The sequence below is a fragment of the Dunckerocampus dactyliophorus genome, chromosome 9, assembly GCF_027744805.1.
Source record: "Dunckerocampus dactyliophorus isolate RoL2022-P2 chromosome 9, RoL_Ddac_1.1, whole genome shotgun sequence".
Taxonomy (NCBI): Eukaryota; Metazoa; Chordata; class Actinopteri; order Syngnathiformes; family Syngnathidae; genus Dunckerocampus; species Dunckerocampus dactyliophorus.
In genome coordinates this window covers 32372034-32389685 of record NC_072827.1, presented here as the reverse complement: position 1 = coordinate 32389685, position 17652 = coordinate 32372034, and the positions used below count along the sequence as shown (strand labels likewise).

The 17652-nt window shown below is 42.4% G+C and overlaps 1 protein-coding gene across 1 annotated transcript in view; it reads left to right on the top strand.

The window, feature by feature from the left end:
* Positions 1 to 17652, top strand: part of wars2 (tryptophanyl tRNA synthetase 2, mitochondrial) — a 44068-nt gene that overhangs the window by 24828 nt on the left and 1588 nt on the right. Inside the window, exons 2-6 of the mRNA XM_054787713.1 lie at positions 6299 to 6559; positions 11146 to 11226; positions 13209 to 13291; positions 15137 to 15255; positions 17635 to 17652. The exon at positions 17635 to 17652 is cut by the window's right edge and continues 1588 nt beyond it. Coding sequence (XP_054643688.1) covers positions 6299 to 6559; positions 11146 to 11226; positions 13209 to 13291; positions 15137 to 15255; positions 17635 to 17652 — 562 coding nt within the window. The remainder of the gene's footprint in view (positions 1 to 6298; positions 6560 to 11145; positions 11227 to 13208; positions 13292 to 15136; positions 15256 to 17634) is intronic.

Below are 17652 nucleotides of genomic sequence, written 5' to 3'. Positions count from 1 at the left end.
AATGCGTACGTAACCTTGCAAAGCTGTCGGCCTCTGTGTCACCTCCCCCAACACACACACACACACACACACACACACACACACGCACACACACAACGTGCATGATGTTTTCAGCAGATGGTGGCCGCAAAAGAGGAAAGCTTTCGTCACCTTAGCAACGATGTAGTGCGACTTTGCTCTGCCGCTGTGGCGGTGTTAAAATATGAGGAGAGAAAAGTTTTTCCATGTCTGTTCCGCCTCATCAACACACCTCCACGCACTGCCGTCCATCTTTCTCAGTCTTTACTCTACTTTTTATTTGACTAAAAAGCATGAACTTTGGCAGTACCGTCGTGTGTCGCGATATTGCGGTTTAAAAAAAATAAATAAATGTTTGCAGTTTCGTGGTTGACTATGGCCAATTAGTAAAAAAATCTAGAAAGACAAGTTCTATGTAGTATTGTGGTCACTAGGCATCAGTAATGTTATGAAACACGACGTTAGATTACATGACCTTTCACACTGCATGGAGACTGGCTACTGAGCCAGCAGAGCTGAGCTGACATGCCATGGCTGAGGTTCTCCTCTCATTCCGTGTGGAAGTGGTAAGTTTTTGGCTTCTTCGTCCTTTTCCCCCACTCTGTTTGAACCACTTTCTTAAGATTAGAATAAGTAAATTGGAAAGGCTAAGTAGTTAGCTTGGTAGCTTGCTATGCTAGTGGCAGCCGTCTTTTGTTCCTGCATTGATTTCATACCCTGCGCAGTGTGATGTAAACAAAGACTAATAGAGCGTAAATGTGACTATAGGGGTGTTATTTCATGCCTACAGGGCTCTAATTATGTTAAAACCTGTATTTGGAAAGTCATAAACAGGTTTTCTATGTTTTAACTATTAGAATATTGAATCCTACTTTGCAGAAATTCACTTATTGCGGTTGGATCTGGGACCAGTTACCGTAATTTCGGGCTATGTAACGCACCGGTATTGAAGCCGCACCCACTAAAATTAAAGAGGGGCAAAACAGACTGGTGGATAGATAAGCTACACCGGTCTATAAGCCACATGTTTCCACATGGTGACATGGGATATTTAGTACGCACAAAGATGAAACATCAACGCTAGCCCACCACAAGAGTCACACTGTCATTGCAGTCTTCATCCTTCTCTTTAAAAGATCAGACATCTCGTTTGAGATTTCAAAAGCATCTTTTGTAGAAAATAACAGAAATCTCATCCAGGGGTCACATTATGCGTGAGGAGAGGCTACCATACCGCGACCGGTGTTACATAAAACACTTAAGTTGTTGTTTTTATTTATGTATTTATTTATTTATTGCTGTGGTACGGTCTTAATTGATTCATTAAGATGTCAGGAAAGAATAATAATAACAATGTCGATGTAGCTTGGTTAAAATGTACATCCATTATGTGTAAATGGAGCGTAGTTGGTGCTTTTTGCAGTCTTTTTCAGAAGGCTTTATAGGCGGAATAAGTGTTTGCCATTACGTGCATTCTTAACTGCGTCTTTTGTAGCTGTTTTTATGTCTTTAGAAGGCACAGAAAAGAGGAAGATGTGTGTTCGTGTCTCACATAAGGATTGTGGACGATGGGCAGAATAATAAAAAAAAGGGCACTTATCTTTTTAAGTCTTGAAATGTGTACTTGAGAAATGTGCAGACACCCTGTCACGTCATGCATCAACTTGTTTTGTGCTCCATTAGTTCCTCCGTATGTCATAATTTAGTGCTTATTATTTTTCTGTGCTTCAGTTAGCTTTGAGACTCCGCCGGCTTCGGCTGCCTTGCAGTCTTTTTTTTAAACACAGACTCAGGTTACCAAATATGGCTCTCGGGCTATGTCATTTCATTTATATTTCTTAACAGAGTTATGGAATTGGATGAATGAAATAACGTATGTTTTGGTCTGGACGGCACATTTTTTGTAATGTTTTAAGGCATGTGTCGACTGGATGTTGACCCCGGCTGTGTGATTTAAAAGCAGAAATCCTGCGGTGGAAGACGTGGGCCCTATCGCCTTTTATGACTGCTGGTCTTGTGTTGCAGCATCCATCATAAAAATTAATTGCTTTACAACATTTGCTGTCCCCGCTGTCGTCGGGAGACTGTTGATTTACCTCTTCCTCCCCCTCCTGCTCCCCCTCACCGCAGCCTTCCAGGCGCACGTCTCGAAGCGTTGGCCTCCGACCCCGCGTTCCTTGGAGGTGTCTGGCCAGGTGACGGCCCGTAATTGCCGGTGGCCACTTAGCTGCGGTGTTGACTCTCATTTGGCACTTGATTGGCTCAGATGACACCATTACCATGTCTGCATTGCTAATGGCTTCCCCTGGAGAGAGAGAGAGGGTGGGAGGGAGGGGCGGTCATAGCCGAGGGGAAACATGCGTTTGGCGTGTCGGCTGGAGGTGAGAACACACATGAACCAGACTATGCAGCAAAATCAATCCTGACACCTCTTAAGAGGCTCTCAGCATCAGTGGCGCTCCAGTGCAATTACCTTGTTGGTAATGACATTTAAGCAGCCAGTTCCTTCTGGTCTCGCTCTCACCGAGCAGCGACGTGTTCCCTCAGGCCAAGCCCAGCGCACAGAGGCTTTGCTGGCCACGTCGGCCTCAGATCTGATGTTATTGCAGCGCTCTGGTGGTCACACAGCAGCTGCTATCTGATCTCAAGGCTTGTCCTTTGCTCAAAATTGAATGTGATGCATCTCAGCGAGCTGTCGAGATAACCAGGTTCCTTGCAACGCCCAAAGAGGATATCCTGTGAAGGCTTCGGGTCTTAATGATTAGTGTGGATAACCTTGAAGAGTCCAGGCAGGGGACACATGATCACTAGGCAGATTTACGTGATAACTCCTGAGAGCCTGAGTATTTTGGTCAGGAAAGCACTGGGCTGACAGGTTGGTTCTTAGGGACTGCAAGTGAACTGAATGTCATCACTTTGCGGGAGATATGTTAGACTCTGGAGAACGGAGCGTTATCTACAACATTTTCCACATCTCCGCTCGTCTTACCCATACACAAGTTCTTTTTATTGGGGCCATGCGGACACGACATAAACCTTGTTCTCTATGATAGATCCATGAATTATCCTTCAGACGCCGCTACTGGGCAACATTGGTCTTCCTCAGCATTCTCCTCAGCCTTCATTTTTGTCTTTGGGTGCTTTTAGGAACTCTGGTCCAAGTCTATTGATTGGTTTGTAAACTCGAATCTGGCGTCCCTTTTTGTTTGCTTTCTTTTCACACCGGAAAAAATCCAAGAGCATCAAATTATGTCCCAGCGTGACATGACTCATTTCTCTTATTGGTTGCAAGAATGTAAACAGGAAGACTGTTTGGAGTACATTGCCCATGTGCTAAACGTGTCTACAGCCGCTCGGCAGCCTGTTGACACTTTTAGTGCAGTTGCAGGCAATGCAATTTGTACTATTCAAGATTCAAGAGTTTTATTGTCATATGTATAGTAAAACAGGTAGTTATACTATGCAATGAAATTATTTTTCTGTTCATTCCCCCAAAAAAAGAACGAAAACACAAGAAAATGAATAAGAACATCAGAAACGTAAATACCAATAAATTAAGCAACAACAACAGAAGAGACATTAATACAAACAAACAAACAAATAAATAAAGTGCTATGAGTGTGTGTGTGTGTGTGTGTGTGTGTGTGTGCTTCGTTGAGAAGCCTGATGGCCTGTGGGTAAAAGCTGTTTGCCAGCCTGTGGTCCTGGACTTCAAACTCCTGTAGCGTCTGCCTGACGGTAGGAGTGTGAATAATGAATAATGTAATAATGTTGTGGATGTGTGCTGTTCTTGATGAGGTTGTGTGTTCTGCGTAGGACTCCAGATTTATAAATGTCTTGCAGTGAGGGGAGGGCTGCCCCAACAATGTTCTGTGAGGTCTTGATCACCCGCTGGAGTGCCTTCCTATCTCGTGTTGTACAGTTGAAGAGCGTGATATATCTTTTTTTCTGCTTTGTTAAAATAAAACACACGAGTCAATAAGGAGTAACTCACATACATCCACACTTTTTTTTGTGTACCTTATTGTACAGTAGTTAGCAAGGAACTAATGAGGAACTAATGACTAAGGCACATAAATTCAGACTAGTTACTGAGGAACTAATGAGTTGAGTAGTTACTGAGGAACTAATGAGTAGGGGTTAGTGTTAGGTAGGTTAATTCCTCATTAACTACTGTAATTTTGTGTTACCCTCACGTACATTTTATTTTTATGTACAATTTGACAAGAAAGAATGGAGCTTTAAACACAGATTGCAATAACAATCCATCTTTGCACTGGTCTTACGGTCGGCTACATTAAATATCACGGAACGTGATGCCACAGGAGTGCTTTTGTAAAAGAAAAAAAATAAATAAATAAAAAAAATGCGCATTGCGGAAGTGTCGTAGGCCTCGCACATGTGCAGAACATATTGGGTTTCCGGTATGGATGGGGTTGCTACAGTCCTGAGTGAATCTGAAGAAGACATGCTCGCCACGATGATGTTTCATCAGATCAAGGACAAATTGCCTGCTTGCCACGATGGAGCCAGACCGTGTCATTTGGTTCAGTGAATGTGTTCAGACCTGAGAGTTTGTTGCTAGGACTCTGCAGAGCATTGTTATGCCAGGGGACTGCATGGCATGGCTCAGATGGTAGAGTGGGCGTCTCCCAACCTGAACGTTGCTGGTTCGATCCTCCTTCCCCAGTGACCACGTCAAAGTATGCTCTGCCAGGAGACTGAACCCAGTTGCTCCTGATGGAAGGTCGAAAAGCGCTATACAGTAATCCCTCGCTTTTCACAGGCAGAGTTTGAATGTATAAATGGAATATTTGGTAGTTAGAGCGTAGAAAACCGGTTTGTGACCTTCGAAATACTTGCGGTGTTACAAGACCTTGTGAGATTAAAACATGACAAGATTTCGCGTTCAAAAAAAAAAAAACCTGCCTCGTGGGCACTAGGCCTAATAAATAAATTAATCACACAATAAATTAAAATGAAGTGGACAGTTTTGCCAATTTTGTCGGCCTCAATGAATTGCCATGGGCATGCGTGTCTGTTTTCCTCGTCTCCGCCTCCAAACAGACAGGAAGAGAGTTCACTCTGTGCACTGGTTTCAGTACCGTGGCGCGTTTGTTCCATAGAACAATGACCTGAACGGAGTGAGCCCTTTTGTCAGTCGGTCTCTTTGTCTCTGTGGGAGGAGTCGGGGGCGCTAGCATAAGAGTGCAGAAGAGTGTTGCCTCATGAGGAGCAAGTCAAGGTAACATAGTAGAAATTAAATTTATATTTTTACTTTTCTTAAAAGTAATGTTAAAATCTTGTCTTGTCCTGTTGATGTAGACCCAATCTTGTGTATCATCTAAACTGTGACACCCCTACTAAAATACACCTTTTAATATTATTAGAGCCCTCAAGACATGAAATAACGCCCCTATGGTCACCTTTACACTCCTGTTAACCAACATAATAGACATAATAACATAAAATATTAGACATACTGTAAATGAGGCATAGCATGAACTCACATTAGCATTGTGAGAGTTGTCTGGCCAGCGCACTTCCTGCTGTGGCTGTTGTCTCATCAGTGTAACATTACTGACACCGAGTGACCAGTGTAGAATACTACGTATTCAACGTCTTTGAATGTGTCTTCTGAATGCCTTGTATTTCTATTTCTGTTCATTTACCCATTCTTATGCTTCAAAATGCTTAATTTAGGCCAAGAATATGTTAAATTTGCATGAATATGCATACTTTTGGACTAAAAAGAGGCTGCAGTCAACTATTAAACAACAGTAGTTTGTTAAATTATTTTGAAAAAAAGCAATGCAGTGAAGTGGCGAAATTTGAACCGCAAAGTGGCGAGCGATGACTGTTCAATTAAAGGACCATTTACCATTTAGTTGGTCTGTCTGGCCAAACTAGGCTTTCCACGAACACAAGCGGGGGCAAAGGATGGGAGGTTGTGCCTTTCGGTTCTTCCATCTCCACCACGAGCGGTCAGGTCGCACTGGTGGCTGTAAACGGGCTCGGACAGATGTTGAGTGTCGTTTTTGGCCAGCAAGGTGATGCATTTTTTGCGCTGGATGTGTTTGGGAGAGAACAGAAGCGCTAGCCACGGCGTTAGCATGGCTGCTGGCCTCTCTCAGCGGTGTGAAGTGGACACATTTCCCATTGTGACTTTCTCACATTTTCACTTTTTCTCCAGGCGAAGCATGTTTATAGTCGCCGTAGGCCGATGTACTTTTTGCTCCTGTCTGTCTACAATATGTCATAAAGCACATTTCTCCCTCAGGAGTCTCCAGGCCAAGCCCGAGTTTTCTCTGGGATCCAGCCCACCGGGGTGCCCCATTTGGGCAACTACCTCGGTGCCCTGGAGAACTGGGTGTCCCTTCAGGACCAGTACCCATCTGTGCTCTACAGCATCGTGGACCTCCACTCCATCACTCAGCCTCAGGACCCGGAACGGCTCAGGACCAACATCATGGACATGGTGGCCAGCCTGCTGGCCTGCGGCATCGACCCAGAGAAGGCCATCCTTTTCCAGCAGTCTCAGGTGGGTTTGCGAGGGACGGGGTACAGAGTAGCAAGTATGCTATTTGGACACACCAGCTAAAGCGGGCCTTACATCCAGACGTACGTGCTGGCTACGTGCAAAAATGGGGAAAATTGCAAGAGACACGCACATTGCCCACATGGATTTTCAAAACTGTAGACAGCACTCAAAGTCCGTAGAAAGAAAATTGGGATGCAAATTATTTTCTGCTTGCATGCAGCCAGGTCGCAAGGCTAAGGCGACTCCTCCAGCTGTACACTCTGGTTCTCCCGACCTCCGTGGACGCACGGCGGCTGCTCACGTAGCGTACCCGACATTAACGCACCTGACCCGGCCACGGTGGGCGGCTCTTCCCGCCGTACACTCTGGTTTTCCCGGTCCCAATAACCGTAGGTGCCGTAGGAAGCCAATACGCCCATCTTGCAATCAAAGTGAGTGGGCTGCACCAGCCTCGTACGATGCCCACACACGTACGTCCCCAGTGAGCGAAACATACGACAGCCTTACATGAAGCGCATGTAACATGCACAACGTAAAAGCTACTAACGGAGGGCGAGCGGCAACCGCGTAGGTGTCACGAATGGCTTGCTCCATAAGTACGACACACTTGCAACCCCCTCTGATACCTTACTTCCTCTACGCACTGGCCACGCCCAACAAACTTCCCAAATATTGCGGAGCCCGTGCATGTGCTAACATGTACAGTACATCGGGATGCAGGGCCGGCTTAAATAATGAAGCAAGCAGTGGTTGGATTCCACCACTTTATTGTCCTTAAATCTTGATTGTTCATCTCAGCCAGACCTTTTGACTTCCACGGTTTGGGGAACACCATGTCTGTTCCCTACTAAGCAAGGTCCCGTTAGTTGACTTGCCACGTGTTCCAATACTTTTGTTTCGGTAGCTTTAACGTCAGTGCCTCTCGTCACGTCCCGAGTCCACCGTGCACTCGTTCAGCCCTCTTTGTTTATTTTACTGCTGTCGACCGTGCAGTGTGTTTACCTGCTGACATGCGAGCATGCCTCCAAGCGCTCGTTTGATTCTTATCTGCACTCTTACGCGCACACACACACACAAGGTGGTCTGAAACGCACACAAACATAAACTGCCAAGAAGTGCCGCTTGAGCCACATGAAAGCATCCCTGCGGAGGACGGAAAAGAAAAAGACAGATTCACTAGTTTCAGCACTCTCGCAAATTGCAAATATCAGCTTTAAGCTGACAGCGATGACAAAGCTGGGAAATTGTAACAGCTGTTTGGGTTCTCCCTGCAATGCTCTCTCTCTGTGTTTTCTTTACTTCCTCACAGGGGTACAGTTTGTAGGTCCACAACTGTGTCGTCTCCTACACACACACACACAAACTATTTTTAACACATGTTTAGCGGCGTAATTTCCTTCACACGCCGCTATACACATGTCAAAACAAATACTGAGCTTGACTGAGCTGGAACATGCAGTCGTATGCAAAAGTTTGCGCACCCCTGACGGTTTCCATCATTCATTCATTTCTAAATTGTTGGATGTTTACTACAACTTCATTTTAATATATCAAATAACTGATGGGCAGAGTAAATGAGGTCTATTGGATGAACACAAGATGTGCAATATGCACCAAATCACATTTACACAGGAGCAAAAATGTGACCACCCCAACAGAAAAATGAATATTAATATTTAGTAGAGCCACCTTTTGCAAAAATAACAGCTTCCTGTGTCTAATTGTTGAACAATGCACAGAAAGTTCATCTTGTAGTTCTTTGGAAGTGGTCTGTTGTTATTTTTGACTGTCTTTGTCTGATGTTTTTCCTGGCCTACCACTATCCAGGCCTGTCACCATAACACATTTTGCTGGACGATAACTGTCCTACAAATTATTGTCGATAATCAATAGTATAGATTTTGTAAGACCATTTTTTCATTATTTATATGGCATAATAATGTGAGTACATCGTATCACAAGCAATAAACTTTAATTTCTCAAGAGTATTTAACATTGGATTTGGAGTGTCTAGAGCTTTTAAATAAAGTAAATTAAACAAATAAAACAAAAAAACTCCAATGAAAATAAAATGGACTCTCTTTTAGCAAAAATTGCACCTGAATAAAATTCACAGTCCTAACCAAAAACAATAAAAAACAGACCCTGTCTCTGTTAAGAAACAGACAACGCCAATAAAAAGCACACAAACAATAAATTCAATAAATAACATTGAGTCTCTTTAAACAATATTGCATTTGAATAAATCATGAACATTGGGTATTATTCCCGAACATATAGCCAACAACTGTGAGTGTGCGCCATTTTGAGTGAACCTTCTTGCCATCCGACGTGTGTGGTAAAGAGAGCTGAGGAAAACAAATGTGCGTCAATTCATGTCAATTTATCGAGGCGGGCAAAATTATGAATTTGTTTTTGTTTTTTGTTATCCTTTGATTAATCGATTAATGGATGATCGTGACAGGCCTAACAATAACTGTGTTTGTGGTCTTAGATTTTCTTCATTATGTTCCTCACAGTGGAAAGTGATAGCTTTTTGTGGCCTTCCCGTAAACCACGATGTCTTCATTTTCAGGTCATTTGACAGCTGTTTTGAGGACCTCTTGTTGCCTGTCTTCACAGGAGATTCAAAGAGAAAAGCAAGGCTTAATGAGCCATGTTGTGCTCCAAATAACCAGGGCGAGGTAGATCGAGGTATTCAAATCAACAAAATGACACATTTCTGCACCTGTCTAATTTAGTTTTGATGCATATTGCACATCTTGTGTTAACCCAATAAACCTGAAATATTACTATGTGATATATCAAAATGTCATAGCAGCTCCAAACACGCAAAGATTTATTCCTGAAAATGATGGAAATTGTCAGGGGTGCCCAAACCTTTGCATACGACTGTCGATATTCCGAAACTCAAAAACATTCAAAAGCTTTTTAATAAAGCAATTAAAACATTATATTACATTCTCACGGCATTGAATCGATGGCAACTGGACTGTTCAGGTTGTCTTAAATTACAGGTGTCATATTCAAGGCCCGGGGGGCAGATTTGGCCCACGAAAGCCTGGAAATAGTCGTTCCACACAAATGACTGCCATTGACAAGCAGAGAGGCCTTGCACGCCACTGTCGTTGTGCCTCTAACTAATACTGACTGTCCTACGTCGACAGCATTTGTTTATATCAGAGTTGTAGAGATACACGACGTAACAAGTACAAAAGACAAAGGTGATGGACCGCAGCAAGACAAGTGTGCAAGACCTACGAATTTTATGACTGTGGTTGTTTCAGAAGTATGTAAATGTGACGGGAGTGGCTCCGTCATCGGCTGCGGTGCACACACATCTACTCCTGTTCCAGCCTAACAGTCTATCAACCCGGCGGCGCATCAAGCGTGGCAGGCACTCTGTGTTTCTGCCTGTGTCATTTTACCTCCATAACAAATTGTGGTTGCATCAGAATAACGTGCTTATTTTGTGTTATTTTGTTAATTAGTAGATTTGTGGGGGGGATTTGGATTTACATTATTTTCTATGGGAAAATTTGCCTTGGTTAGAGTCAGTTTTGGTTTGAGTCAGACCTTCTGGAACTGATTAATGATGTTGACCAAGGCATCGCTGTACCTCAATCTTAGAGGATATATACTTTGGATCCTGTGTCATCCCCTCACCTTCGCTGTCCTATCGAGTCTTTGAGCATGAACTGATGAGGCCTGCTCGACCATTAAACAGGCGAAGCGTCTCCGGAGGCAACCTGAACAGTCCAGTTGCCATCCATTCAATGAATACAACAGCCTGGATGAATGGGAATATTCACATGGTTGCTTTTGTAAAAGCAAAGCTTTTGTCTTCATCTTTGCATGTGCCTAATAAAATGACCAAAGAAGGCAGAGCAGATTTACCGTCCTGAAAATGTTGTTTTCAGCATGAGACGGGGCTTGTCCTTTTGCATGATTGAAGTCCCAGTTATCTGATGTTGACGTCATTCCCACAATGCACTGCAAGCATCGAGTGACAAGAGAGAGGATGTCGGCAGAGCCAGAGTCCATAAACTTTAATTTGCTGTGGGAGGATATTTCCCGAAAATACACACACACACACACATACAAAGCACACCCATATCACGTTAAATATCTCACTTGCAGACTTCTTGAAATGTCTTTTTTATTTTTTACAAGCGAGGCTCCAGCTTAATAATAAATATTATTATTGTGGTTATCAGTGTTTCTAATTAGCTGTTAGATGACACATCATTCCTGTGGTTTGTCCAGTTCAATTCAAAAAGGAACACGTGTCTAATAAAAGTGTTGGCGCCGCGTGTGATGCAGGTGTGTGACCTATTGCACCTGTAATAAGCCAAATTAGGCGAGACAGTACACTCGTCTGCCACTTGGAGGAGCCAGGGGGTCACCTTCATACTTGACCATGTTTCATTGTAGCACTCTCCCAACTTGCCATCTTGTTGGGTTTAGTGGCTCTGTGGGGTTCTCTGCTGAAGGAACGTAAAGAACATATGGCGCCATGAAATAATTGCATGTCAGCCAAGTGTAAACAGATCCAGACGTCGGCGGTGTGATGTGTTCCCCTGCAGGTGCCCGAGCACGCCGAACTTGCCTGGATCCTCGGATGCCTGACCAGCATGCCCCGCCTCAGACACCTGCCCCAGTGGAAGGTTGGACTGTCACACACACACACACACACACACACACACACACACACACAAACAGACATTTACTTAAGATACTTCCTCTAGGTGGAACCTACCCAAATACCTTTTGTACTGTGGAAGTCAAATAATGAAAACTAGCAAAGCAAGCTCAGTTTATTATTATTATTATTATTATTATTATTATTATTATTATTATTATTACTATTATTTATATATATATATATATATATATATATATATATATATATATATATATATATATATATATATATATATGAACAAAAATAATCAATCAATAACCATACTTCATATATATGTAAGTGACTCTTATAAAAGGTTTTGTGAGCATGCGGATGTTTCTATCGTTATTCACCAAGACTGAGCCACGTAATGCGCCGCAGATGTAGACGTCATAGCCGGTTACGTATAATATGCATGAATAAATACAATAGAACACATAAAATGCAGTCATATTTGAATGTAAACAACCATAAGCAGAGTTCAATTATGGATTCAGCTTGAGTTTTTTTCCTAAACGGAGAAATACCATCTATCCAAACGTATCTTGCTAGCAAAGGCTTTTGTCTGGATTTTTTTCAGTGGTGAAAAAAAGCTAACTTATGGAACCAAGATAAGAGGCCTTATAATTTATCCACTTGAACCATGGATGTGATATAAGAAGAAAAAAAGATGGATTATGTTGTAATTTCTCCAATCTTGACGTTTTTTGGGAGTTGGGGGGTGACATACAGTATATTGCACATCCGTAGTAGAAATCTTGTTGCCTGATGTTTATGCTCTGTAACGGTGATAAAATAGATGAGTTAGATTACGCATGCGTAGTACAAATCGGCTCGCTTAACACCTGACTGCCGAAAAATAGGCCAACCGCATGAAGGCGTGTTCGTACATGTATAGAACCGATTGCGTTTCCGGCACTGATTGCGTGGTTACATTACATTCCATTACATCTGGCATAAAAGTAATGCCACATTTCAGAAAAAGATCATACTGACAGTAAAATATGGTGGTGGTAGTGTGATGGTCTGGGGCTGTTTTGCTGCTTCAGGACCTGGAAGACAAATCTCACAAGATTTCTCGTTTGGGTAAAAAACTGTCTCGTGGGCACTAGGGCTGGGATTATAATAAATCAACAAATCACACAATTAAAAATGAACTGGATCTTTTCAGAAAACATGTTTTTGACCTTGTAAATAGTTGGGGTGTCACAAGATCTTGTGAGATCAAAACGAAAAGATTTCTTATTCAGAAGAAACTGTCTCATGGGCACTCGGCCTAATGAATAAATATAATTAATCATGGATCATTTTGCCAGCCTGTGTTTATTGCCATGTGCATGCGTGTCTCTTTTCCTCCAAACAGGCGGGAAGAGGAAGCGGTTTCAGTCTGTGCATTGGTTTCAGCACCTTGGCATGTTTGTTCCGTAGAACACCGGCATGAACGGAGTGAAACATTTGTCATACAGTCTGTCTTGGTGGGTGGAGGCGGGGCCGCTAGAGTGCAGTAGAGTGTAGCCTCGTGAGGAGCAATGCAAGGTAACGTAGTAGAAATTAAATGAGTAGATTGCAATATATTGTCATATTTTTTCATTTTATTTACACTAAAGTGTCGTCTCATCTCGCAGACCCAATCTCGTGCATCGTCTCGTCTCGTGACAACCCTCGTGCTTAGCTTGACCAAAATAGTTGCAAATAAAGATATTTTCCACTGAGAAGCTTCTACAGCTTCCCTGTTGTTCGTTTCACCACTTTATTCCCGCCACCTGCCACATTTGTCCTCTAATAGCAGTCATTTCCCGGCCACATACAGCGTGAATCAGGCCCCCCCGAAGAGGCGTGAGAACTGAAATGTTCTTTTTCAGGGACGCAAAATGTTTCTCCCATTCTTTTCCATTCGTTTCCTCGTCGTCTCAGTCAACACCACCAAGTGCGCTGTCATTCCTGTCCCCCATCTTTTTCTACCAGATGAAGAGCAGGCAGAAGAACGAAGGCAGTGTTGGCCTCTACACATATCCCGTCCTGCAGGCAGCAGATATTCTTCTCTACAGGTGAGAAGTCTTTGTAGACTTGAGCAGTAACGGTGTCATATATTGTCTGGTTATTTCGCCATAACAGTGGATCCATGCTTATCCCCTCAAATTTGTAAAAAAGTAGGCCGTTCTGTCGCACGAAACACGTCATTCACTGTAAGTCCATAATATATACAGTGGTGTGAAAATGTTTGCCCCCTTCCTGATTTCTTATTTTTTGCATGTTTGTCACACTTAAATGTTTTAGATGATCAAACAAATGTAAATATTAGTCAATGACAACACAACTCAACACTTGATGCACTTTTTAAATCAAACTTTTTATTTATTAAGGGAAAAGAAAAGTCCAAAGCTACATGTCCCTGTGTGAAAAAGTGATTGCCCCCTAAAGTGGTTGGGCCCCCCTTAGCAGCAACAACTGCAATCAACTTGCAATGAGTCTCTTCCAGCGCTGGGGAGGAATTTAGCAGAATTGTTGTCATTCAGCCACATTGGAGGCTTTTCCTTTTGAAGGTCATGCCACAGCATCTCAATAGGATTCAAGTCAGGACTTGGACTAGACCACTCCAAAGTCTTCAGCCATTCAGAGGTGGACTTGCTGGTGTATTTTGGATCATTGTCCTGCTGCAGAACCCGAGTTGCTTTCAGCTTGAGGTCACCGACATTCTCCTTCAGCACAATTAATGCTTCCATTGATCACAGCAAGTCTTCCAGGTCCTGAAGACCATCACACTACCACCATGTTTTACTGTTGCTATGATGTTTCTTTTTCTAGAAATGTGGTGTTACTTTTACGCTAGATGTCATGGGTCACATGGGGGGGCAATCACTTTTTCACACAGGGCCATGTAGTTTAGGATTTTTCTCCCTTAATCATAAACATCTGAAACATTTCAGTGTGACAAGCATGCACTTTTTCACACCACCATAAATACATGATAATACAGCATAATATGTACGCCCTGCGTGAAGCATTAGCTTCTACAGTCGTTTTTGTTATAATCTGGCCTCAGAACTTGCCAGCGGAGCTACAGTATGTACTATCGCTGGCCGCTTTAGAGGGAGATTGAGGCGGTGCCACAACACACAGAAGAGTGGTTGTAGTGCTAGCCTGGCAGCCAGGCTAAAGGCCAGACCGAGCCTCCGATTCCATCTTTTCTATTGACCATCTTGCATTATCATTAATCAGTGGTGCCTACCTATACATTTTAGCATTTCAAATCTGTTCAGTCAGTGTCTGAGGCATACGATAGGGCTTAAATCTGGATGGTGCTTCTATGCATTCAACTTCATCACGAGTGAATAATACGAAAGAGAGAGGGGTAGGGTTATTGGAGCTGAATCCAATCTAATAATTACGACAGTCACAGTCGTTGGAACTGTTGATCTGAAATCAGAGAACGTCTGTCACGATAACAAATTTTTTGGGACGATAATTGTCCTCCAAATTATTGCTCATAAACAATTTTATTGTCAAAATTATTTTGATATCATTTTTTAATGACTGTAATGATACTATATCGCATAATAATGCGAGTACGCCGTATCAAAAGCAATTAACTTTTTCATTTTACCTTATAATTGGAATGCCAATGGCTTTTAAATAAAAAGAAATTAACATATAAAATTAAAATACGTTTGGTGCACAATGAGGTGTCAGTTACTCCATGTTTTTTTTTTTTTTTTCCACTATTAACGGATGGTCTCGGAACGTATCCCCACCAAAAGTCAACTTGGATCAAAATAGAACACTCCCACCTTGTTAATGGTTGATCAAGTCAAGTTTAATGGCTGCATTTGGAGGACTTTGGAAATACTGTACATGAGACTCATGTTGTCTTCCCTGCTGGATCCTTTCATCAGGTCCACGCACGTCCCCGTTGGTGAGGACCAGACCCAACATCTGGAGCTGGCCCAGGACCTGGCTCGCATCTTCAACAACCGCTACGGGAAACTCTTCCCCGAGCCCTGCGCCTTACTCAGTAAGAATACACACACACACACACACACACACACACACACACACACACACACACACACACACACACACACACACAGAGCTTTTCATCATGCAATATTGTGCAGTATTTCATTTTATTGAAATACTCATCATCACCCATGAAGAAAGTATGTTAGTATTCTAATGTGCCATTTGGAGGGAAAATGCCTATTTCACTGTAAAAGCAAAGTTTAAAACATTAAAGTCACTACCCTAATCTATACATACAGTACCTCTTAAACACAGACTAGAAACCTCACACATTTAACTTATTTATAATTGATTTATTATTGTTTTAGTTTATTAGTTATTAGTTAGTTATTTTGTTATTTATATATAGTGGTATGAAGGGCCGCACGGTGGTCTAGTGGTTAGCATGTTGGCCACACAGTAACAGTCGGGAGATGGGAAGACCTGGGTTGGATTCTCCCTTGGGCATTTGTGTGTGGAATTTGCATGTTTTCCCCGTGTGTGTGGGGGTTTTCTCCGGGTACTCCGGTTTCCTCCCACATTCCAAAAACATGCATGTTAGCTTCATTGGAGACTCTAAATTGTCCATAGGTATGAATGTGAGTGTTTGTCTATATGTGCCCTGCCATTGGCTGGACACCAGTCCAGGGTGTACCCCGCTTGTCGCCCCAAGTCAGCTGGGATAGGCTCCAGCATGACCCCGCGACCCTAAAGAGGAGAAGCGGTATAGAAAATGGATGGATGGATAGTACTGTGAAACTGTTTACCTCCTCCCTGATTTCTTATCTTTTTCCATATTTGTCACACTTAAAGATCATCTAACAAATTTAAATATTAGGCAATGACTACACCACTGAACACAAAACACAGTTTTTAAATGGAACTTTTTATTATTAAACCTACAACCTATGATTAAACCTACAAACTTGCATGGTCCTGTGTGAGGAAAAAGTGATTGCACCCCTGATAAAACATCCATCCATCCATTTTCTATGCCGCTTCTCCTCATTCGGGTCATGGTGGCATGCTGGAGCCTATCGCAGCTGACTTCGGGTGAAGTTGCCAGTATATTTGTTTGCTTTCAACCACAGTAAAATATGCCTTGTTCAAAATTAACTAGTTAATTAAATAACTGTTTTTTTTAATAATCATCACCATAACATTTTTATTAGTCCTCCCAGTTCAGTGTAACAATAAATATTGTAAAAAATGTTTCTCTATTTTTGTAATTGTATTTCATATGTCGCGGTTGGTTATGAGACAGTATTTGGAAGTGAATTGTCATGCATTTTTTTTATAATAATGTTGATTGACGTAGATCTCTGTCTATTTTTAAATGGTTCCTAAAAAGCCTTCCAATTAAATACACACATGGTCATTCAGAACACACGTGCGCACACACACATACACACACACACACACACACACACACACACACACGAGAGAGCGGTTGTGTGTTTTTGCTGATGCTCGCCATCGTAAAAGCCTAAGATGGCGTCAGTGGTGCATGCAGTGTTGATTAAAGAAGTCTTTCGTTCCCGCGCTCTGAAGCCAATAGGGTGATAATTGATGATGGCCTTCATGTGACTTCACATCTGATTGATTGGCCCGCGGGTTCACTTCTTCTCATCTGAGGTCACCATTTGCTCTTCTTTGGGGGGGCAAATCAAAGCCTCCTGTGATATTTGTATTAGATGAAATTGCAAAGATGTGGAGCAGAAGTTGGGATCTTGCAAGATGGCGGCCAGCAGGTCCTCCAAGGCCTAAGTAGGCTCGTCAGCTTCAGTTACGCATTGTAGGGCAATTTTAATGCATGCACACGCCCATGTGCATGCGTGCACACACATGCACATACACAGCTGAGTTCCAAATGTGAAAATTGTAGATAGTTGATGGTGGTATATTTGTAAATAAATTGTTATTTTGATGTCAAACAAACCTTTTGTGTTATTGATGTTGGTATAGTTGTTTAGATATTTGAGCTGTCACAAAAGCAAAACATGTTTGTATTAAAGTGAAAGTTATGATTGAAATGTATCTTTTTCTTTTCCTGAAACTTAAGAACGGGAAAAGGTGGAAACAAACATCTTCTCTTGTTGAAAGTCGGGAGTCTTATGTTTGTTTTGGTAGGTTCCACGTTTATATCGCCATAGAACACAATAGTCTGTGTGCTTTGAAAGAACAGTCCAAATGGTCGAACGGCCGCTACTGAAGGGGTTGTCCTTTAAAAAATGGCTGGGATTGAATGAGTTAATAATACATTCATTCTATATTTACAATACAAAACGAGCTGTGGTTCTAAAATGTCCCCTGGGCCATGCTTTGGACACCCCTTACTTTAGGAGGTTTTTCCCGTGACATCATCAGACTCTCCATCCCGTTCCCTCTGCAGGCGCCACACAAAAGGTCA